The sequence below is a fragment of the Syngnathus typhle genome, linkage group LG9 (assembly GCF_033458585.1).
Source record: "Syngnathus typhle isolate RoL2023-S1 ecotype Sweden linkage group LG9, RoL_Styp_1.0, whole genome shotgun sequence".
Classification (NCBI taxonomy): domain Eukaryota; kingdom Metazoa; phylum Chordata; class Actinopteri; order Syngnathiformes; family Syngnathidae; genus Syngnathus; species Syngnathus typhle.
In genome coordinates this window covers 11579161-11602608 of record NC_083746.1, presented here as the reverse complement: position 1 = coordinate 11602608, position 23448 = coordinate 11579161, and the positions used below count along the sequence as shown (strand labels likewise).

The 23448-nt window shown below is 41.6% G+C and overlaps 1 protein-coding gene across 4 annotated transcripts in view; it reads left to right on the top strand.

The window, feature by feature from the left end:
• Window positions 1-18251, top strand: part of gli2a (GLI family zinc finger 2a) — a 112289-nt gene extending 94038 nt beyond the window's left edge. For all 4 annotated transcript variants that reach the window (XM_061286803.1, XM_061286804.1, XM_061286805.1 and 1 more), the window contains 5 exons: window positions 4326-4475; window positions 8122-8286; window positions 8500-8781; window positions 12395-12761; window positions 12835-18251. In XM_061286803.1, coding sequence (XP_061142787.1) covers window positions 4326-4475; window positions 8122-8286; window positions 8500-8781; window positions 12395-12761; window positions 12835-15098 — 3228 coding nt within the window. In that variant the 3' untranslated portion in view covers window positions 15099-18251. The remainder of the gene's footprint in view (window positions 1-4325; window positions 4476-8121; window positions 8287-8499; window positions 8782-12394; window positions 12762-12834) is intronic.
• Window positions 18252-23448: the final 5197 nt, after the last annotated feature.

Here is a 23448-nt window from a genome sequence, read left to right as displayed (position 1 = left end):
ATGGGAGGGTCCCTCTTCCTGGATGACCAGGCTGCAATGGATGCAGAGAGGACACATAGTACAAACAGTGTAGAGTCTACACTGTAGACAATTCAAAAAAGGTGTGGAGAGCAGGATGTTATTGCACAGCAATGACTCTGAGACTCTAAGAGTGGTGTGAGTTCATCAGAGCAACAGCCTGGGGGAAGAAGCTGTCTTCCCCCAGGCTGTTGCTGGACGGACGGACGGATGGAGAGAGGGATTATTGATCCCCTGGGGGAAATTCAGTATTTCCAGCAGCATTCATACTGCTGAGTGGGTATATAAAAGACATATTGATGACATGAGAACAACTCAATTTCATCAGCCTCAGCATTTTGTTTGCTGTGGTTAAATTCATTTGAGATAAAAGTTTACATAACTTTTCTGCCACTTGTTAAATTAATGTGATTGTGTCTGATCAGAAAATTGTCCAGTCACTAATCTTTTGCCACTGATCTTTTCCTGTTGACATGCTCAGCGTTAATCAGGCTTCCTGCTCTCGCCAAATTTGGGACAAGCCTTGCAGCTGTGTGCCCCTGACCCTCACTCCCTCAGCTGCCTGACCCCTGACCTCTCTCTGAGCAACAGCCCCTTCTCCTGATTCCCAGAGGGCCACGCATAAATCCATCGTCATGCCAGCAACTCTGGCGTTTAGAAAACTGCCACCTTTCTCTGACATTTCAACACTCGTTCCAATTTCCGACTGACTGTCAGTTACCTCAGAGCTTTGGTCAGGAGGGCATGTGTAAGAATTGCTGAGTGGGCTTTGGTCTCCACCAGTCAAGAATCTTTGACCAATCTTTTGACCATTGATGCAACTGATTCCTCAAGTTTAAATAAGATAACACATTTTATACATTTTACAAAGTTTTGATTGCAATTGGGATTTACCCGCCCCCTCAATTCTTGACCACATCTTTTAAAGCACTTGGTGTGTTCAAGTGCACCTGTAAACGTTGGCTTCTGCTTAACCAAAATAGTCCAGTTAGAAGAGCCCCAAAATAAAAGATGTGGTGTGCTGCCTGAAAATAGAGGTCTCTGCTAGATTACACACTTGTTTCCATTCGTCTTCCTCCACTCAAAATAGAACGCAGAACTGCCCACTACTCAGCAGTTTTAACTTGTAAAACGAAGCGACAATTAGAGCATTGCCAACTACAGTGTCTCCTCAGGAAATTAAGTGATTCCTTCCAGGGCGCAGTTATTTGTAAGCAGTACATGGAATCCAAGTTTTTGAATATTTCTTTGTATGCAAAACAAGATATATAAATCCAATATTCAGGTAATCAGGTAAATCAGGTAAGTTACGAAGGAAGTCCCCATTTCTACAGTGCCTTGCGAAAGTATTCGGCCCCCTTGAACCTTTCAACATTTCGCGACATTTCAAGCTTCAAACATAAAGATATACCGTTTTTTTCCGTGTATAGTGCGCAAAATTTAACTAATTTATTGTCCTAAAATCTGGGGTGCGCATTATACATGGGTACAAAAAAATTCTTTTTTTTTTTTTTAAGTCCCAATGATCGTCACACACGCAGGGAGGCAATGGGTCCCATTTTTATAGTCTTTGGTATGGTCTTAAATAGGCTGGATGTAATTTTTTTTGTTGGCGTTGATTTCTCCGACTGCCCGTAAACGCACCACCGCGCTCCGTGCGGACGTGAAAAAGGCGGCTCTGTATGGGAGAGACGTTGAAGAGGAATAAAAACACCCTTGGAAACCAAAATTTGCCCCTCGTCGTGACTCGGAGCCGCAACAAATGTTTCGGATTTGTGTAGGGTACATTGTGACAGCAAACGAGCAGGTGATCGACCAAGCGTCTGATACGAGAGCATTGCGGTCGCATAGAGCGTGTTTGAAGTGAACAGCAGAGAAGAAAGGAACAAGGCAAAGTGTCGTGAAATAAAATATTACCTGTAATACGGATTTAGGTAGAGAACTGAACTCTCGCTCTTTATATAGCTGACGTGTCTTGCGCATCCGTTCTGCGCATCTGTAATGGCGGCCTCCGTATGATATCCGGTTTGCGTGTGTGCGCGCGTGCGTGCGAGAGCGAGAGAGAGCGAGAGAGAGAGAGCGCGAGAGAGAACGCTCAACCGTAGCGCGCCGCCGACCGCCCAACTGCACCGCGCTGGTCGCATTATTGTGACAGAGCCGTCGCTGAAATTTAGAAGATATTTTTTAAGTCCTGATGTACTTTCTAAAATTTAAGTGGACCTCAGTGCGCACTGCGCAGGGAGCTTAATTTGGTGCGGTCGCGCAACCGCAGCGCGCCGGGTGCTCACTGTCGCATTGCTTAAAGAGCGCCTTTGTGTTTTAGGATGAACAGCAGAGACGAAAGGAACAAGGCAAAGTGTTGCGAAATAAAATATTACCTGTAATACGCATTTTGTTATTTGCTGATTGAAACTGCTAATTGAAACTAATAGGAAGAAAACAACTCTCGCTCTTTATATAGCTGACGTGTCTTGCGCATCCGTTCTGTGCATTTTATTTCACAACACTTTGCCTTGTTCCTTTCTTCTCTGCTGTTCACTTCAAACACGCTCCATGCGACCGCAATGCTCTCGTATCAGACGCTTGCTCGATCACCTGCTCGTTTGCTGTCACAATGTACCCTACACAAATCCGAAACATTTGTTGCGGCTCCGAGTCACGACGAGGGGCAAGTTTTGGTTTCCAAGGGTGTTTTTATTCCTCTTCAATGTCTCTCCCATACAGAGCCGCCTTTTTTCACGTCCGCACGGAGCGCGGTGGTGCGTTTACGGGCAGTCGGAGAAATCAACGCCAACAAAAAAAATTACATCCAGCCTAGTTAAGACCATACCAAAGACTATAAAAATGGGACCCATTGCCTCCCTGCGTGTGTGACGATCATTGGGACTTAAAAAAAAAAAAAAAAAAAAAAAAAATTAAAAAAATTTCATAAAAATTGGGTGCGTATTATACATGGGTACAGGCTTTTTCCCAGCATCAGCATGCTATACACGGAAAAAAACGGTAAAAGTTAAATTTTTTGTCAAGAATCAACAAGTGGGACACAATCGTGAAGTGGAACGAAATTGATTGGATAATTTAAACCTTTTTCACAAATAAAAAACTGAAAAGTGGGGCGTGCAATATTATTCGGCCCCCTTGCGCTAATACTTTGTAGCGCCACCTTTTGCTGCAATTACAGCTGCAAGTAGCTTGGGGTATGTCTCTATGAGTTTTGCACATCGAGCAAACAAACAGCTCGAGCTCAGTGAGGTTGGATGGAGAGCGTTTGTGAACAGCAGTCTTCAGCTCTTTCCACAGATTCTCGATTGGATTCAGGTCTGGACTTTGACTTGGCCATTCTAACACCTGGATACGTCTATTTGTGAACCATTCCATTGTAGATTTGGCTTTATGTTTTGGATCATTGTCCTGTTTGATGATAGATCTCCGTCCCAGTCTCAGGTCTTTGCAGACTCCAACAGGTTTTCTTCCAGAATGGTCCTGTATTTGGCTCCATCCATCTTCCCATCAATTTTAGCCATCTTCCCTGACCCAAACCATGATGCTGCCACCACCATGTTTGACAGTGGGGATGGTGCGTTCAGGGTGATGAGCTGTGTTGCTTTTACGCCAAACATATCGTTTTGCATTGTGGCCAAAAAGTTCGATTTTTGTTTAATCTGACCTGGGCACCTTCTTCCACATGTTTGGTGTCTTCCAGGTGGCTTGTGGCAAACTTTAAATGAGACTTTTTATGGCTATCTCTGAGAAATGCCTTTCTTCTTGCCACTCTTCCATAAAGGCCAGATTTGTGCAGTGCACGACTGATTGTTGTCCTATGGACAGACTCTCCCACCTCAGCTGTAGTTATCTGCAGTTCATCCAGAGTGATCATGGGCCTCTTGGCTGCATCTCTGATCAGTCGTCTCCTTGTTTGAGATGAAAGTTTGGAGGGACGGCCGGGTCTTGGTAGATTTGCAGTGGTCTGATACTCCTTCCATTTCAATATAATTGCTTGCACAGTGCTCCATGAGATGTTTAAAGGCCGAATACTTTCGCAAGGCACTATATATACAAACCTACAAACCTGAGGACAGACTGTACAAACAAACATTTTTTTTAAAGTTTTTTTTTTTCATTGCTGTTGCCAGATGCACAATGCCTGCCAGACATTATTTATGGCAGGGTTACTCACAATGTGTGTCATTATTGTGCTTGTGCTTGAAGGAAAAGACAAGAATTTACTGACTCATTTTTGTCACCAAGCAATAGCTCTGTACCCCTGTAGTGCACATGTTCCTCAATGTGATGAGTTGTTTCTTCAGCACATCAACAATGACCACATCCATGGTGAAAAGAAGGAGTTTGTGTGTCGGTGGGTGGAGTGTTCACGAGAGCAAAAGCCCTTCAAGGCCCAGTATATGCTGGTGGTCCACATGAGGAGACACACGGGCGAGAAGCCGCATAAATGCACAGTAAGTACGACAGAACATTGAGATACACAAGATAAGTAACTAGTAACCAGGGCTGTGGACTCGGTCGCATTTTTGCACGGAGTCCGAGTCCGGCCTTGTGACCATGAGTCCGAGTCCGGCTGTCCATTTTTTCTGTTAATTCATGTGACTGCTTAGTCTTTATTCAAGGCTAATTTAGATCAAAATCTAAATAATTACAACAGTTTTGTGATGGCTATGTCTTTATTAAACATATAAACAAATACAATAAACAGATACTTTCAAGTTTTAATCATTAATTACACCATTATAGCTCAGACATTTCTCTAAACACAAATAATTAGTGACGACCCCTTATTTGGAAAGCGAAAAACCCATGTCGTACGGCGTCAGCACTATGTTGTTTTCAATAAAAACATGAAGAACTCACGTTTGCGTCAGTCAATTTTAATTTTTATAAAGGATTATTCTCATTTGATGTCTTTAAATTCATCTGCGTTCTGCCATTGAAGCGGGGTGCATTCAAAGACCAGTCATACAGACGGACCACTCATTCACTTCACCAAAATGCAACAATATAATTACGTGAGCTCTTTGCATAAACCTCGAAGCAAAGAAACTCCTCTTTTTGGGTACAGGCTACAAGGAGTATATATTACAAAGGAGACTTTATACTTAATTGTGATCATCATTCATCCATCCATCCATTTTATTTTATCAGACATTTATCTAAACACAAATAATTAGTGACGACCCCACAACTATCGAAACACATCAATGATATAAGCTGGGTGACATAATCGTCCTTGACATTGGTACATAATGTAAACATCAGCCTAAGTGCAACTCAACATGGCCGCATTGATCGTAACTTACGCTCCGTTTTCCCCCCAAATCTAGAGGCAAAACATTGTTCTATCGCTGCTCCAGGGTTCTTCCATCTTGGCTGCGCGCGGGGCATTGTGGGACTTGTACGTGCACGCACGCAGGCAGGCAGGCATGGGCGCAACAATTAAATTTGTCTTCATGACAAGCAAGCAGGGCTGTGGACAGTATTCCTACGCGCATTCTCAGCAGCATGCTGAAAATAAAATTCAATAACGTCACTGAGGCATATTTTAACGAACTCCACTTCATTGTATGGCTTTTTAGCCCGTGCAATGTTTCAAGCCAGTTGAAACAATGCAAGTGTGACAGTCTCTGAGTGCTTCGTAATTTTTTTGAAAAACTGTACCTATTTTTCTGCCTGACAAAGTCTCCAAACTTGTGCTTGCGAAATTCAGTCCCTTTTGCAAAGTCCTTATCGATATTGGCATGAAGCGAGCGGAAGTGGCGCTGACCATTTGAAGCTTTTAAATGTGCCAATGACGTCCGACATATCAGGCAGAATGGCTTGCCATAGCGTTCAACAAAAAACAACTTTAACTCTGTTAAAAACGTCCTGTGTTCATCGTCATATATTCGTTTAGCTGTGCATTTTTTCCTTGCCATTTTGGCAAGCGTCTTGTCAGCTTTTCTGGACCTAATGGGCCCCCGTAGTCACAGTCGCCATTCATTAAAACGCCAGCAAAACCAATCGCTCTGTTTGTCCCTCCTCCTTTGCAGGATTTCCCCTGACGTGCATGCGGCTTTGACCAAAAACCATATTGAACTCAAGCGAAGCAAATACGCACGAAAAATAAACACAGATGTTTTTTTTTTATTGTCGGACTCGGTCAAAATCAGCACCGAGTCCGGCAAAAATGACCGAGTTCGACCGAGTCCCCGAGTCCGAGTCCACAGCCCTGCTAGTAACATTCTACGTCTCAAAATCCTCACTATTAGCTTGTTGATAAAATAAAACTGAATATAAGGGTTGTCTTTGGTATTGAAGCTGCGATCCACTGTTTCTGAGTTTGTAATCGCTACTCCCACCTGCGGTTAGAAAAGCCACGTTTCCTCAATTTAGAAATTTTATTTTGACTTATAAATGTTTTTTAATTTTGAAAAAAAATCCGCGATGTAGTGAAGCCGCGATAAACCAAACCCGAAGTAGCGAGGGATGCAGTTCCAATTATTCTACAGGTCTAGAGAGCCTGGTGCAGTTTAGTGTGAAAATAACACGCGAAATTATAGGCTAATGTGTTAATAATTTCACACATAAGGCGGTCCTGAGTATAAATCGCACTTCCGCGGCCAAACTATGAAAAAAACTGCAATTTATAATCCGGAAAATACGGTAATGTTGAATGTGATAGAGCATTCTCTATGGGGGACTTTTGGCACCAAAACGTGTGAAACATTTTAATTTTTGAATTAGACAAAATGTATCCCTGATTATCCTAGACTTTGGGAGTTTAGAGTTGGAATGAATTGAATTACCGTTTTTTTCCATGTATAATGCACCCCCATGTATAATACGCACCCTAAAAATGGCTTGTCGATGCTGGAAAGAAGCCTGTACCCATGTATAATACGCACCCAAATTTTGACTCCTACTTAAGTCCATAAACGTAAAATTATTTCAATTATTTTTTTTTTAAAGTCCCAATGATCGTCACACACGCATCTGGGTGTGGTGAAATTTGTCCTCTGCATTTGACCCATCCCCGTGTGATTTTGATCCATCCCTTGGGGGAGAGGGGAGCAGTGAGCAGTCAGCAGCGGCGCCGCGCTCTGGAATCATTTGGTGATCTAACCCCCCAATTCCAACCCTTAATGCTGAGTGCCAAGCAGAGAGGCAATGGGTCCCATTTTTATAGTCTTTGGTATGACCCGGCCGGGTTACTTAAGTCCGTAAACGTAAAATTATTTCAGAAAAAAGATCATCTTTGGGAACAACCGGATGTTATTCTGACGGTCAGTATCACTGCGCATGCAGTAGCAAACTCGATAGCGAAGAAATATGTGAGACTTTCAACAGGCTCACCAATATTTGAGTGATGTTCCAGTTATTTATCACAATTAGTTTACCAAGTCTGTGTTTTGAGTTCCTCCAATAAACCCTGGTCCAAGCTGCACTTGGTCGCCCCGCTCCTTTCCACACTCCATCCGTGACAAGATTTTCTTTAAAAATTGTTGTACCATGATTTTCTTAAAAAAAAAAAAAATAATAATAATAATAATTGTACCCATGTATAATGCGCACCCCAGATTTTAGGACAATAAATTAGTTAAATTTTGCGCATTATACATGGAAAAAAACAGTAGTCAAAAGATGTTGAAATTAAAGGAAAAAAACGAAAATATGTCATTTATTTGGTGGGTATTTTAATTAGCATTTCCCCACAAATGTAGAATTGGTATGTGGCAATTATTGCATTGGTTGGGATAAAATGAACAATTCAAAGTTGGAATTATTGTAATTGGTCAAAAGATGTAGAAATCACAGAAGAAAAATGCAACCAGAAAAAAGTTAAACATTTATAATATTTTGTGGGTAGTGCAATTATGCAGGAAACATGGATTCAGTTCCCACTCAATGATGGTATGAATGTGAGTCTGAATACTTCTCTAGATATGTTCCCTTTAACTGACTGGCGACCAGTTCAGGGTGTAGTCTGCCAGCTGAAATAGCGTCCTGCACTCCTTGACCTTCAACAACTTAAACGGTGTCGGGAATGGGTGAATGGATCCCTGTGGCATTTCTTCTCACCATTTCACGCTGTGGCTTTCTGTCTATTTGCAGTTTGAGGGCTGCACAAAAGCTTACTCCCGGCTAGAGAATCTCAAGACCCACCTTCGGTCTCACACTGGGGAGAAGCCCTATGTGTGTGAGCATGAAGGCTGCAACAAGGCTTTCTCAAATGCTTCAGACCGAGCCAAGCACCAGAATCGTACACATTCTAATGAGGTATGTGAAGTTGTCAACCAGCTTTGTGTGGAGTACAGCTTTCATATATACGGTACAGTCGTGCATTGGCAACACTCTGAAGATTTGTCTTTTCTTAGTAAAAGTGTTAATGTTATGATTCATGTCAAACATATTGTCTGCTTGTCTGTCTTATCTGTGTAATGCTGAATTGTAACTCTATTTAAACAAATTGTGTTTAATCCTTTTCAACAGAAACCATATGTATGTAAAATTGCGGGTTGTACCAAGCGCTACACAGATCCCAGCTCTCTCAGGAAGCATGTTAAGACTGTTCACGGACCGGAGGCTCATGTCACCAAGAAACAGCGAAGTGACGCTCCTCGAGGACTTCAACCTCCCAAAGACAATGGCGAGAATGAGTTCCATTCTAGAAATGGCACAGGAAGTGTGGATGAAAGGACCGATGCCAAAGGCACCATGAGAAGCATGGAAGACTGTCTACAAGTCAAATCAATCAAGACTGAGAATACCATTGTGAGTCATGATTGTACACTTCAAGGTGTCATTGCCATTCTAGTAATTTGATTGAATACTGTTATCGGCATGACTTGTGTCCCTTTGTTTCCACATTTACTAACACTGACACCACTGACACTGTGGTTAAATATTTGACTGACAGTTGTCTGCATGCTTAAGTCACATTTTCAGTTTTTTGCTTGAAAGTGCTTTTCTCTTTCCCTTAAAATTTCCAAAATGGATAGTCTGCACTGAGGTGAGCATTCCGTTTTCTCTGTCTCATGACTCAACCCACAAGAGTTAATGCCTTTTCATGTCTTGTTGCATTTGAATTAGTCTGGCAAATTTATGAGACTGTTACTTTTTATGCATAAAGCAGTAATCACAGAATATTTATATTCAAAGGTTTTAGTGGGATCACAACACAAGTAGTTGCATGTTTAAGCTTTTAAATTTGAGTATATATACACCTGTATATATCATATATGCATATATAAATATATAGTAAGTCGCTCCGGAGCATAAGTCGCATTTTGGAGGGAAATTTATTCGACAAAAGCGCTTACGGCGCTTGCACTTCAAAATATTCCACAGGCCCATATAATGATATATAAATTAGATATCAAATAACTATTATATAAGCAATAATATTATCAAACCATCTGTGCACTCTAAATCATTAAATCCATCGATCAAATTCTTCGTCCTTTGTCAACAACGCCGCGCGTGCGCCCTGACGTCAGCCTCGTCACATCACAGGTCTAGCTGCTGTACTGTAAAAGCTTAAACATACAACGACTTGTGTTGTGATCCCTTTATTTTTCAACAATATAAGACACATCATTTGTTACAATAACAAACACTTATCATGCTAACTGAAAGTTAATAATTATATATTCAAGCTAATTTTGTTAATGCATGAGTGCTTATTACATGTCTCCATCTACTCTCTCTTTCTCCCTCTTTCACTGCATACAACTTAAAGCCTGCATGTTGTTTGTATATTGAAGGTTCAGATTTTAAACATATGTACAAAATGACAAAAAACAAAATTATGGATGTGAGATAAGCTACAATTAATTTTAGCAGAAGAGTCAAGGTAAAGTTTCCCCAGGAAAAAAAAGGACCCTACTACTCTCCTTGATGATGTAAACATGTTCGCTATGCTAGTTAGGCACGTTATCAGCCTTGGTACAAAGCTTACTATCATTAATTTCACCAAAGCAAGACACACCAAACTAACTCATAATTGGCTGCAAACATTAATTTGAAGATCGTTATGTTAATACCTTGTTACCTTGAATTTGTCCAACATTGATGGGTGATGCTCTCATTAATGTGACATCATATTGCAAGTATTCCCTGCTTTGGCAGTCACATTTCTGACGTCATTGTTTTGCAAGTCGGATAGCCTTCCTCCAAGCCATGGTTATCTGTGCTTGTTTAGCAGCAAAAAATTCATATATTATTTAATTATTTAGTACCGTATTGGCCCGAATATAAGACGACCCTCATTATAAGACGACCCCCTCTTTTTCAAGACTCAAGTTTGAAAAAAGACTTTTTGAACACCAAATTTAATTTTTATACAGAAAATAATTACAGTACATCTCCAACAAATGATTGTAACAATATATTCGAAAAGAAAAAGCATGTTATTTTGCCTCATTCAAATCGTGCAAAAACTATCACATCTTAATATCTGAACATTTAAATATGTACCGTATTTATCCTAATTATCGCCCCGGGCAATAATTAGAGAAGGTTTATGTCCAACAGGGGGGGTGGGCGATTAATAGAGAAAACCTTTTGTCCGATCATCAAGGGGCACTGAAATGGGTGATATGTATATTTTCCTTATGTAGTATGCAATACCTGCATCTCACTGGTTTATTAACACTAGAACAGCGGCTGTTTTGATCTACCTCTAACAACGGGGTGCGTCAATTGACGCTCCATCGATGCGACACGTTACCGTCGTACATCACATGTTGCGCACCTCATGTTATCGCGATCGTCTTGTTCGAGCGCACGCGCCGATAACGTAATTGTGTGAGGATATTGTAGCGGAGTGACAAGTGTAATTGTATTATAGTTTATGGATAAAAACAATTTAAAAGGGACATTCGGCGTGCTGTCAAATCAGTCATATTTAAACTTGCACAATGACGTCGGCATGCGGGCGCGGAGGAAAACGTAAGTTTTGGGGGGGATTTTTAGCAGCATGGGCGATAATTAGAGGTATAAATGTTTTTTATTTATGTCATTGCTAACACACACTGGGCAATTATTAGAATATGGGCAATAATTAGAACAAATACGGTAAACTAAAGTGCAATCACATTTGTAAATGAAGGGCTTCTGGTTTTTCCATTTTTGTTATCTCTTTTCTTACTTTATTCTCTTTTCTTTCTTGTTTTTATCGGGTTTTTTTCATGTATAATGTGCCCCCATGTATAATACGCACCCTAAAAATGGCATGTCGATGCTGGAAAAAAGCCTGTACCCAGGTATAATACGCACCCAAATTTTGACTCCTACTTAAGTCCGTAAACGTAAAATTATTTCAGAAAAAAGATAATCTTTGGGAACAACCGGATGTTATTCTGCCGGTCAGTATCACTGCGCATGCGCTAGCAAACTCGATAGCAAAGAAATGTTTCGGATTTGTGTAGGGTACATTGTGACAGCAAACGAGCAGATGATTGAGCAAGCGTCTGATACGAGAGCATTGTGTTCGTATGGAGCGTGTTTGGGGTGAACAGCAGAGAAGAAAGGAACAAGGCAAAGTGTTGTGAAATAAAATATTACCTGTAATACGCATTTAGGTTGAGAACTGAACTCTCGCTCTTTATATAGCTGACGTGTCTTGCGCATCCGTTCTGCGCATTTGTAATGGCGGCCTCCGTATGATATCCGGTTTGCGATGGAGATTAAAAAACAAACAATATTTGACAATGACACATCATCAAGGATAGCACCATTGCATCAACGATGTGTTGTCAATTATGAATTTTACTGACTAAGTGTGTTGGGTTAGGGTTAGGGTTAGGGTTAGCTGAATACGATGCGCGATTGACAACAAACAAGAAGAAAGGTGATTTCAAGTTTTATTTCAAGGGAGATTTTCTTCAAAATAAAAAAATAAAATAAAAAATCGTACCCATGTATAATGCGCATCCCGGATTTTAGGACAATAAATTAGTTACATTTTGCGCATATATACATTATACATATACTGTGATGTAAACTATTAGACGGTAACATATTAGCATGCTAGTTAGCCACCATATATGCCTCCATCATAAACTTTGTCCATGCAGTACGTTTAATGAACCCCGAGAAGCAGTAAGCCGCTGATTGGTTGTTGTACCAATGTCTCATGTGGAATTCACTCTGACAAGCACTGATAGTGTTTAGGCTGAGAACTTGGGGTGTGGGGAGAGGTCAACTTAACCTGTTTAGGGAAGTTTGCGCATTTAGAAAAAAACATGATTGTGGTGTACCGTCTAAAAGGTCAATTATTCCATGCCTCGTGTGTACCACCAAACTACCTCGATTTTCCATTTGGGTTACATCAGTGCTTGTATTATTTATTTATGTCCATTTGTTGCTTGGTGTCCCTCACTAGATGTATCAGTCCAGTCCTGGTGGTCACTCATCATGTAGCAGTCAGCCATCACCTCTCAGCAGCACCAACAACAACGACAGTGGGGTAGAGATGGCCATGCACAGTGGGGGCAGCTTTGGGGACCTGAGTGCACAAGATGAATGTCCTTTGGTTGACTCTACTGTTCCTGCTGGAGGACAACAGACAGGGATGGGACTTCAGCTGAGGACAGCAGTGAGTCATTGTGGCACAGTTACCATCAAAATGGAGACTATCAAGAAAGAAAAGCTGAAGACGGTGAGAGACTCCTGCCCGTGGGTCAATTCTGCACCACAGCCCCTACAGGGCCAACGCAACAACACTAAGCTGCCCCCAATACCTACAGCTGGTAACTATAAACTCTGATGTCTTCATTCAAGATGTATTGACAAAGACCATTAATCATTTTCTTGCAACTACAGGTTCCTTGCTGGAGAACTCCAACTTAACAACTAACCTCAACAGTTTACACAATGGTCAGCGTTTTGGAGACCAGTCTTTGTGTGAAGTTACTCTGCTAAACCAACTAAATGATCGGCGTAATAGCACAACCAGCACAATCAGCTCAGCATACACCCTGAGTCGGCGCTCATCCGGCATCTCACCTTGCTACTCCAGCCGTCGCTCCAGTGAGGCATCCCAATTTGGTGCTAACCGTCATAACAATATCAGTTCAGCAGACTCCTATGACCCAATCTCCACTGATTTGTCCCGACGCTCCAGTGAGGCTAGCCATTGCGGAGGTGGTGGTGCTGGTGGAGCAGGGGGAGGAAATCTCCCAAGCCTTCTAAGTCTGACCCCAGCTCAGCATTATCGTCTAAAGGCAAAATATGCTGCTGCCATTGGTGGAGCACCACCTACACCCTTGCCCAATATGGAGAGAATGAGCCTCAGGACCCGGATGGCCCTCTATAGTGACTCTCAGGAATATTCAACACACCATTACCACCAGCCACCCTCTGGAAATGTGCCACGGCGATGCAGTGATACTGGATATGGCAACCACAGCCTGATGCCCCATGAGGTACCTGCCAACCTTCCACGCCGGGCCAGTGACCCAGTGCGCTGTCCCACCCATGACACTCTTTCTACAGTTCCACGCTATAACAGTATGAACAGCATGAATAGTTCGTCAGAATGTCACCAAGCATTGGCAATGTATGGTTACACTCGTTCTGATGGCAACCTGCAGCGCTACCCGTTTGCCCCCAGACCACCAAGCATTTCAGAGAATGTAGCTATGGAGAACATGGCGGTAGATGGGATGGGAAATAGGGGCGAACAGGGCGCGGAGGATGATATAGTTCTTCCAGATGACATGGTGCAATACCTTAGGTCCCAAAACCCAGGCAACCAAGGTCACAACTTAGGAGAAGGGAACTACCAATTCAATAACCAGTCTCAGGGCTATCAGACTGGCAGTGCCCCGCTCGCCTCATTTTATACCCAGAGAAGGGGTCCTTTGTTTGATCCCTGTTTGATGCAGTCTGGTCAGGATATGAATCATAGTGACCCCCAAGAGGCTTTCTCAACGTCATCACATATTAACAAGAATAATATGCCAGTTCAGTGGAACGAGGTGAGTTCAGGAACCGTCGACGCTGCAACAAAGCTCCCCAAACAGCAACATTCTCTCAGGGGAAACCTAACTGTTGTTCCACAGAGGAACAATTTTGCTTCCTTCCAGGCACAAGGTCAAGGCCTTGGCAGCAATCAGCAAGTCGTACCAGTGAATCAGAATATGTATAAACAGGGCTATGCAAATCACAACAACAAGAGGCTGAACAACCCCCATCATCAGCAAAAACAGTGCAGCACTTTGAAATTGAATGATCAAAATTCTGTACAAGGGTTTAGCCAAGACACAATTCAAAATCCTATTTCTGCAAGCAATAATGTGCGAGCCACTCGGAATAATGTGATGGATCAAGGAATGCAAAGTTATAGAGGAAGGGCACAACCGGATGAATATTCTCACATAAACCATGTAGTTTATCAGCAACAGCACTATAATATTTTATCCCAGCACAGCAACATACAGAATGGTACCAGTGTAATGTTACCGCCAAGACCCCCAGTAGAGCCCAAGGCAGGTGGCAGGCAGCATCCTGTTTCTGGTATGATGCAATTGAACAGAATACCCAAGTTATCTGATGTGAGTCCCGGTCTGCGGAACAACACGTCAGAGGCAAGTCCAAAAAGGCCCAATGGGACGGCGACCTTACGAAACAACTCTGAGAATCCCAACTCTGCAATGTTCTACACAGGTGAAATTCATTTGTTTGAACAAACACCTGCAACCTTCGAGGCCTCAGTGTCCCCCAATGTAAGCCAGACCCCTGCCAATAACAACGTGGCAGTAGGTAACATGGTCTCACCAGGAGTCAACCAGGTCTCTAGCAGTACAGTAGATTCTTCCACAGGTAGAAATGGTGGTGCGGAACACACCCAAATCGATTTTGACTCGATCTTAGATGATGGAGATCACTCCAGCCTGATGTCAGGGACCCTTAGTCCTGGCCTTTTGCAGAGCCTCTCCCAGAATTCATCTCGTCTCACCACCCCTCGCAATTCTGTTACTCTTGCATCGGTACCAGCAGGAATTGGCAACATGGCCATTGGGGATATGAGCTCAATGCTCACAGCACTGGCTGAAGAAAGCAAATTCCTCAATATGATTAGTTAGGAGCAAACACAGCTTTAAGCCAATTCAGTCGCAATAATTCATACATCAGGAATACATGGACTGGACAAAGCACTGACTGAACAATGAATAAGTGGTCATTTTATTTGTTTTATTGTCACTGTCTACAGTATATCAGTATGATATTCTTGTTAGATTTGTATTAAGATGTTTATGTCAAGAGTCTAGGAGATAAGAAAGGACTCATTCAGCCATATACACACAAACACCAGTGGCGTTGGGGTCGACGGTGGAGGTGTAAAACATACATATCTACATACATACATAGTACATGCATACATACGTACGTACGTACATACATACATACACAGACATACATACATACATACATACATACATATATACATACATACATACATACATACATACATACATACATACATACATACATACATACATACATACATACATACATACATACATACATACATACATACATACATACATACATACATAGTACAGTCAAACCTCGGTTTTTGACCACAATCCGTTCCAGAAGTTCGAGAAGTGAATCGGTCAAATTCCGAATCTATTTTTCCCATTATAAATAATGGAAAATGTTTTAATCCATTCCAAGACTTTAAAAAAACACCTTTTTTAAGCATTTTTTTCATTTGCGCATTTTTGACCGTTCGTGCAACCGCACAACTGCACCGCGCTGGTCGCATTATTGTGACAGAGCCGTCGCTGGAATTTAGAAAATATTTTTAAAGTCCTGATGTACTTTCCAAAATTTAAGTGGACCTCAGTGCGCAGGGAGCTTAATTTGGTCCGATCGCGCAACCGCAGCGGGCCAAGTGCTCACTGTCGCAATGCTTTAAGAGCGTCTTTGTGTTTTCGGATGGCTTTACTGCTCCCACTTGCTTTCTTTGGAGGCATGATTCGGGATTACCGTTTTTTTCCATGTATAATGCGCCCCCATGTATAATACGCACCCTAGAAATGGCATGTCGATGCTGGAAAAAAGCCTGTACCCATGTATAATACGCACACAAATTTTGACTCCTACTTCAGTCCGTAAACGTAAAATTATTTCAGAAAAAAGACCATCTTTGGGAACAACCGGATGTTATTCTGCCGGTCAGTATCACTGCGCATGCGCTAGCAAACTCGATAGCGAAGAAATGTTTCGGATTTGTGTAGGGTACATTGTGACAGCAAACGAGCAGGTGATCGAGCAAGCGTCTGATACGTGAGCATTGTGTTCGTATGGAGCGCGTTTGGAGTGAACAGCAGAGAAGAAAGCGCATCTGTAATGGCGGCCTCCGTATCATATCCGGATTTAAAAAATATATATATATATTATTATTATTTTTTTGTACCCATGTATAATGCGCACCCCAGAATTTAGGACAATAAATTTGTTAAATTTTGCGCATTATACATGGAAAAAAACGGTAATACAATCCTCAAAGTAAGGAAAATACAATAACAAACGGAGTCAGTCGGCATCCGGGCCGCGCGGTCGGGTTTTCTCGGGTGCTTTCAGCTCATCTCGCAAGGTTCGACCTCCGAATTTTGTTCGACAACCGAAGCAAAAAACATCCCGATTTGTTCGAGAACCGGGACGTTCGAAAACCGAGGTTTGACTGTACATTAGAGGTGTAAATCGCGGGTTTTGTCACAATACGATATAATATCGATACAAAGAACTACGATACAATATTTGCCGATATCTTAAAGCCTGCTGCGATTCATTCACGATATATCGCGATATAGTGCTCTACGATCGATTTTTTTTTTTTTAATAAAAAATATAGAACAATAACCTGATTTATAACAATTCATACGCAAAATCAACAAGGTACTGCAAACTCTTTATTTAGGAAATTACAAGAGTATTGTAGTATACAAAGTGCTTATTTTAACACTGAACTTTGATGTCGTGTTTTTTCTTTAAATGTGCGGCGAGATTTGTGGTCCCTGAATATTTGATCACCGCATGGCAGGATTTACAAACTGCACGTGTCTTGTCCGTTGAGCCATCTTTTCTTTGGAATCCAAAGTGCTTCCAAACGAATGACTTGAAGCCTAAAGGGGAGCAAATTTCCTCGTCTTTTTGGACACTAGCCATAGCACCAGCCCAGGAGCCGCGTACTAGTTGTCGACTCCCCTTTCATGTGCCTGCTCTGATCACAACACAACAACGCCGCGGCGCGCACAGCTCCCGGAAAGAGGAAGCAAGCAACAATGAACTGGATTTCAAAATAAAGTCGCGTCTAATGTCCGACGTCAAACACGGCGATATAAATCGATGTTTACGTTTAGCATCGATGCCAATAAATCGTAGAGCATTATATCGATTAATCGATGTGTATCGATGTATCGTTACACCCCTACTGTACATACATGCATACAGACAGACAGACACGCAAATTCACTCACACACACACGGTATATAGTGCTGCACTGAAAGCATTTCACATTGCCTTGCAGAGGATATTGGGGATGAGCATCTAATCACAGCTCCATCACAAGAAAACGGCTGGTATTCCAGTGGAGACCAAACTTTTAGAATTATACTGTATGGTACTTCCTTCAAGTAATATGATAGTCTTTTGTAATGTGTTATAATGACTTATACATAATCATGGTGAAATATTTGAAACTAATATCAGGGTCCACTGACTTGCTTTTTTATCATCGTCTGCACATTTGAGGATGCTATTATAATTCAGAGGCAAGATCTCTTTGTGACGTCAAACCCACAAGGGTGAAAGACTGAAATGGACAATGATATGCTTTGGTCTGTCAAGGAATTCGGACCCCTATGTGTGATGGGCAACATTCTCTAAAAGTACATTAGTGTGTTCCTAATGGGATCCAACTCTAATTAACACATTCATAACATCACCCCAGGACCTTTGTGCTACAACCCATACCTCCCCTGGGCTATGGATGAACCGCAGGATGTCAAATTCAGAAAAGGACAGACTTTGATATTCAAAATCTTGTTTCTGCATACTAGCTCATCAAAATCCCAAGTTTTAATTTGTTCCTTGTATTTCTAAGTAGCCTTTAAAATTGTCTGTGTATTTACTACTACAGTATATACTTTTACAAGTTTGTTTGGCTTTGTGTGACACTGTATATAGCCTTTGTATATTTCAAATAAACTATGACTTTTTTTCTGTGTACGGCCATAACTTGTGTTCCATCCACCCATCAATTTTTTTATACCTCTTATCAATTCCTATATGTCTTACAGCTCATATAGGTAACTCACATTCACACCTATGGACAATTAAGTCTTCAATTCATCTTAAAATCATATTTTTTGGAATGTGGAAGGAAGCCAGAGAAAACCCATGCAAGGTAGGGCAGAACACACAAACTTCACACAGGAAGCCAGGAGCCCAGATTCAACCCTCTTCATCTCAAAACAGTAAGGCGGACGTGCTTGCCACTTTTCTACCATGCCACTTCTTGTGCTCTGTCATCTCAAATTTGTAGACTTGTAATCAGGTCAAGTGGCATTTCCACTTCAGTGTGTACCCCGCCTACTGCCCGTAGTCAGCTGGGATAGGTTCCAGCTTACCCGTGACCCTCATGTGGATCAGCGGTTCGGATAATGGTTGGATGGATGCTTTTCCTTTTCCTGTTATAACTGGCACAAAGAATTGACAGCCACTGATCCCACAATATGGAATGAATGAACTGTGTTCTTAGAAGGTATTAATATGAAGGTACAGGGTAGCTAGACTTGGCGATTTGTCAGATTTGGGGGGAAATCTGTCACGTTACTATCACATGGTCTTATTGAACTTTATTGATCTCTAAATTAGTAGATTTATCTTGATGAGTTACAAAACATTGTACATTGAAAAGCCACAGAATTTCATGCAAATATGATGGTTATTATTATTATTTATTATTATTAATTATTTCTTACTCAACACTTATTTATTACTCAAAACTTAACTTATTGCTCTTCACTTTCTTTGTTACTTGTGCAAAATTCTCTTTTGTACTATTTCTGTGAGCTACTAGAACCAGAATTTCCCAAGGGAGCAATCCCAAGGGAAAAGAAAAGTTGAGTCTAAGTCTAAAAGGACACTGGCATCAAGAAATAAAAGGGTGTGTGCTGCAGCACCCAAAGATCCCACCCGATCCCACACCTACTCCCACACCCAACCTGCACGTCCCTGTGCAAGACTGAGTAATATACATGAGCCCAAAGAGGCAGCCAAGTAACACACTATTTCAAGATAAGTTGGTAAATGGAGCTGGCTCCTGCCCCATGCTTTTTACATGTGTTAACTCTTAGGTGACCCAGTTACTTGCTAATTTTTCCATTCCATGGCTATTTGTAAATGGTATAAGAAAATAAAATTACCATGATTGAGTGATAAATTTGAAAAAATCTAACTTTTAGAAAGTCATTTCTTATTAAAGTATTTATCATCATGAGGTGTTTATATAATTTTGAAGGGAAATTTCTCATTTTGGAAAGAGGCCGTAACATAAAATGTGGAAATAGTAGTTAAGCACTGTGAATATGTTCTGGATGCATTGTAACTTACTGTTCATTTCACAGTGAAGATGTAAAAGGAGATGCCCCTCTGAGAAAAACGCTGTTTCTTGGTATGAATCCCAACTCGCAATATGGCTACCATCAGACAAAACAACACATGCAGAGGCACAGGGTCCAATTACAATGAATAGACCCGCTATGAAGCAAATACGATAGATACGGAAATAGATACGGAAAGACAACATTTCTCCCATTAGTTCTTGAGTATAACTAGTATGATGTTTAGATGAACACATTGAGTGTTATTTTGTAGTTTCAGTATAACAGAATGTACAGATGAAAAACAGAGTGTGTGATGTCCTTGCTCTTTGACCTTCGAGGGCAGGCCATCATAATAAAGGGAATCACACATGAACCTTTCTGTGATTTTCTTTCTTGGCCTGACTAATTTTTTCATCAAAGACTTCCTCTATTGAGGTATCTATGCCCATTGAGATCAGAGGGATGTGACCCGTGTTTGAGTTGGGGGTTACTTAATCCCCCTATATAACTTTTGGGGCCATCCGGCTGCTTCAGAACATGGTCATCTCTCACTAGTAGAATTATGATCATCTTGCCTGTGGGATGTAGACCATGAAGGCCAGCATTGTAGCTCTGCTTGGGGAGAGTCCAGGGTCAGTCCCAAACCCGCGTCATGACCTCTTGTAGGTTAGCCGCTATTGCCAGGCACAATAGCAGGCGGCTGATCTGAGAGCCCCATCATGAGAGGGGTGTTGAGGAATGCTGTCATTTCATTGAAGTCACAGGGATCTTTTTATTAAAAGCTTATGTGTTGAAGAGGGAGGGGCTAGAAGGACATGACCTTCTTGGTCAGCTTCTCTTTTAGTTTTTTTTTTATTTTTCCTTTGAGATGCACAGTGACGCACTTGTCAGCACGTCAGCTCACAGGTCAGAGGGGCGGGCTTCCAGCTCTGGCCTTCCTGCTTGGAGTTTTCATGCTCTCCCTGTGCCTGCGTGGGGTTCCTCCGAGTACTCCGGCTTCCTCCCACATTCCAAAGACATGCATGGTAGGCCAATTGACCACAACAAATTGTGGGCGTTGGTGTGCGTGTGAGCGTGAATGGGTGTTTGTCTATGTGTGCCCTGCAATTGTCTGGCAACCAGTTCAGTGTGTACCCCGCCTACTGCCCGTAGTCAGCTGGGATAGGTTCCAGCTTACCCGTGACCCTCATGTGGATCAGCGGTTCGGATAATGGTTGGATGGATGCTTTTCCTTTTCCTGTTATAACTGGCACAAAGAATTGACAGCCACTGATCCCACAATATGGAATGAATGAACTGTGTTCTTAGAAGGTATTAATATGAAGGTACAGGGTAGCTAGACATTTACTGAATACCATGAAAATAAATGCCAATATGGCAGTTATTGTGTAGTCCAGGGGTCTCAAACTCCAGTCCTCGGGGGCCGCATTCCTACATGTTTTCCAAGTTTCCCTCATTAAACACACCTGATTCACTTATCAGGCTCCTGCAGAACGTGAGGATGAATTGATCATTTGAATTGGGTTCAATCTAACAATTTTCTATAACAAGGTACAACACTGTAAATATGTTTTTAGAACTCTTATTATAATAACTTCTTTTTTTTTAAACTAAAGGTATACCGTTTTTTTCCGTGTATAGTGCGCCCCCATGTATAGTACGCACCCCTAAAAATGGCATGCTGATGCTGGAAAAAAGCTTGTACCCATGTATAATACGCACCGAATTTTTATGAATTTTTAAAAAAAAAAAAATTATTTATTTATTTATTTTTTTTTTTTTAAGTCCCAATGATCGTCACACACGCAGGGAGGCAATGGGTCCCATTTTTATAGTCTTTGGTATAGTCTTAACTAGGCTGGATGTAATTTTTTTTGTTGGCGTTGATTTCTCCGACTGCCCCTAAACGCACCACCGCGCTCCGTGCGCATGGAGCGTGTTTGAAGTGAACAGCAGAGAAGAAAGGAACAAGGCAAAGTGTTGTGAAATAAAATATTACCTGTAATACGGATTTAGGTAGAGAACTGAACTCTCGCTCTTTATATAGCTGACGTGTCTTGCTCATCCGTTCTGCGCATCTGTAATGGCGGCCTCCGTATGATATCCGGTTTGCGTGTGTGCGAGAGCGAGAGAGAGCGAGAGAGAGAGCGGCGAGAGAACGCTCAACCGTAGCGCGCCGCCGACCGCCCAACTGCACCGGGCTGGCCGATTATTGTGACAGAGCCGTCGCTGAAATTTAGAAGATATTTTTAAAGTCCTGATGTACTTTCTAAAATTTAAGTGGACCTCAGTGCGCACTGCGCAGGGAGCTTAATTTGGTGCAGCGCGCCGGGCGCTCACTGTCGCATTGCTTAAAGAGCGCCTTTGTGTTTTAGGATGAACAACAGAGACCAAAGGAACAAGGCAAAGTGTTGTGAAATAAAATATTACCTGTAATACGCATTTTGTTATTTGCTGATTGAAACTGCTAATTAAACTGTGAATTGAAACTAATAGGAAGAAAACAACTCTCGCTCTTTATATAGCTGACGTGTCTTGCGCAGCCGTTCTGTGCATTTTATTTCACAACACTTTGCCTTGTTCCTTTCTTCTCTGCTGTTCACTTCAAACACGCTCCATGCGACCGCAATGCTCTCGTATCAGACGCTTGCTCGATCACCTGCTCGTTTGCTGTCCCGTGCGCGCACGAAGCGCGGTGGTGCGTTTACGGGCAGTCGGAGAAATCAACGCCAACAAAAAAAATTACATCCAGCCTAGTTAAGACCATACCAAAGACTATAAAAATGGGACCCATTGCCTCCCTGCGTGTGTGACGATCATTGGGACTTAAAAAAAAAAAAAAAAAAATTTAAAAAAAAAAAATTTTTTTTTTTTTTTTTTTTGTACCCATGTATAATGCGCACCCCGGATTTTAGGACAATAAATTAGTAAAATTTTGCGCACTATACACGGAAAAAAACGGTAATTGTACGCACTGCAATTGTGTGGGCACTCCTTGCCTTGTGCTGGCGTGTGGGCAGGTTTTGTGCCATAATTCCTCAATTTAGAAGTTTTATTTTGACTTTTAATTCTTTTTTTCAATTTGGGAAAAAAATCCGCGATGTAGTGAAACCGCAATAAACAAACCGTGATGTAGCGAGGGATTACTGTACATCACTAGAAATCAAGGCAATTGTGTTTCTCTAATTTGTAAAGAAACGGTTGCCTTGTTTAAGGGTTTCAACTTAAAGAGACACTATCAGACTACCCATGCGAACGCAAACGACCAGCTAAAAGGGAGTGACCGCGCTGATAAAGTGAAGCAGCTCCAAGCTGAACTGGCATCACAACAGCGATTCTTCACACGGGACTGTGAGTCAAAAATAAACATTACTAAAGCAAGCTACGAAATGGCCATGTTAAGACTGTTGATGTTATGGACCTGTAGACCTTACACAAACTATTATTTTCTGAAAGATAATGTAAATGACAAGAGCAAAATTCTCTAGTTTTAAGTTTTAATAATAACAGACAACTTTGCATTACTTATAACTCCCGTTTAAAATGTTCATGAGGCAAAAGTAATTTTAAACTCATGTAAATTTAAGGTATTTCATACAGTTTGTTCAATGTTATCTGACTCTTCAGATATGAGTGAAAGGCAGAATTTGTGTTTTTAGAGTTGTTCACATCTGCCTGAGTGACTCATATTTGGTTATTTTGTCATTTGAAAAATAAAGACAATTGTGACAATGAAATTTGTTTTAAAACTGTGTATTTGCATTTTTGTAGTTAAAAAATGTCCGAAAAAACTATTGGCCCCCGGGCCCCTTCACT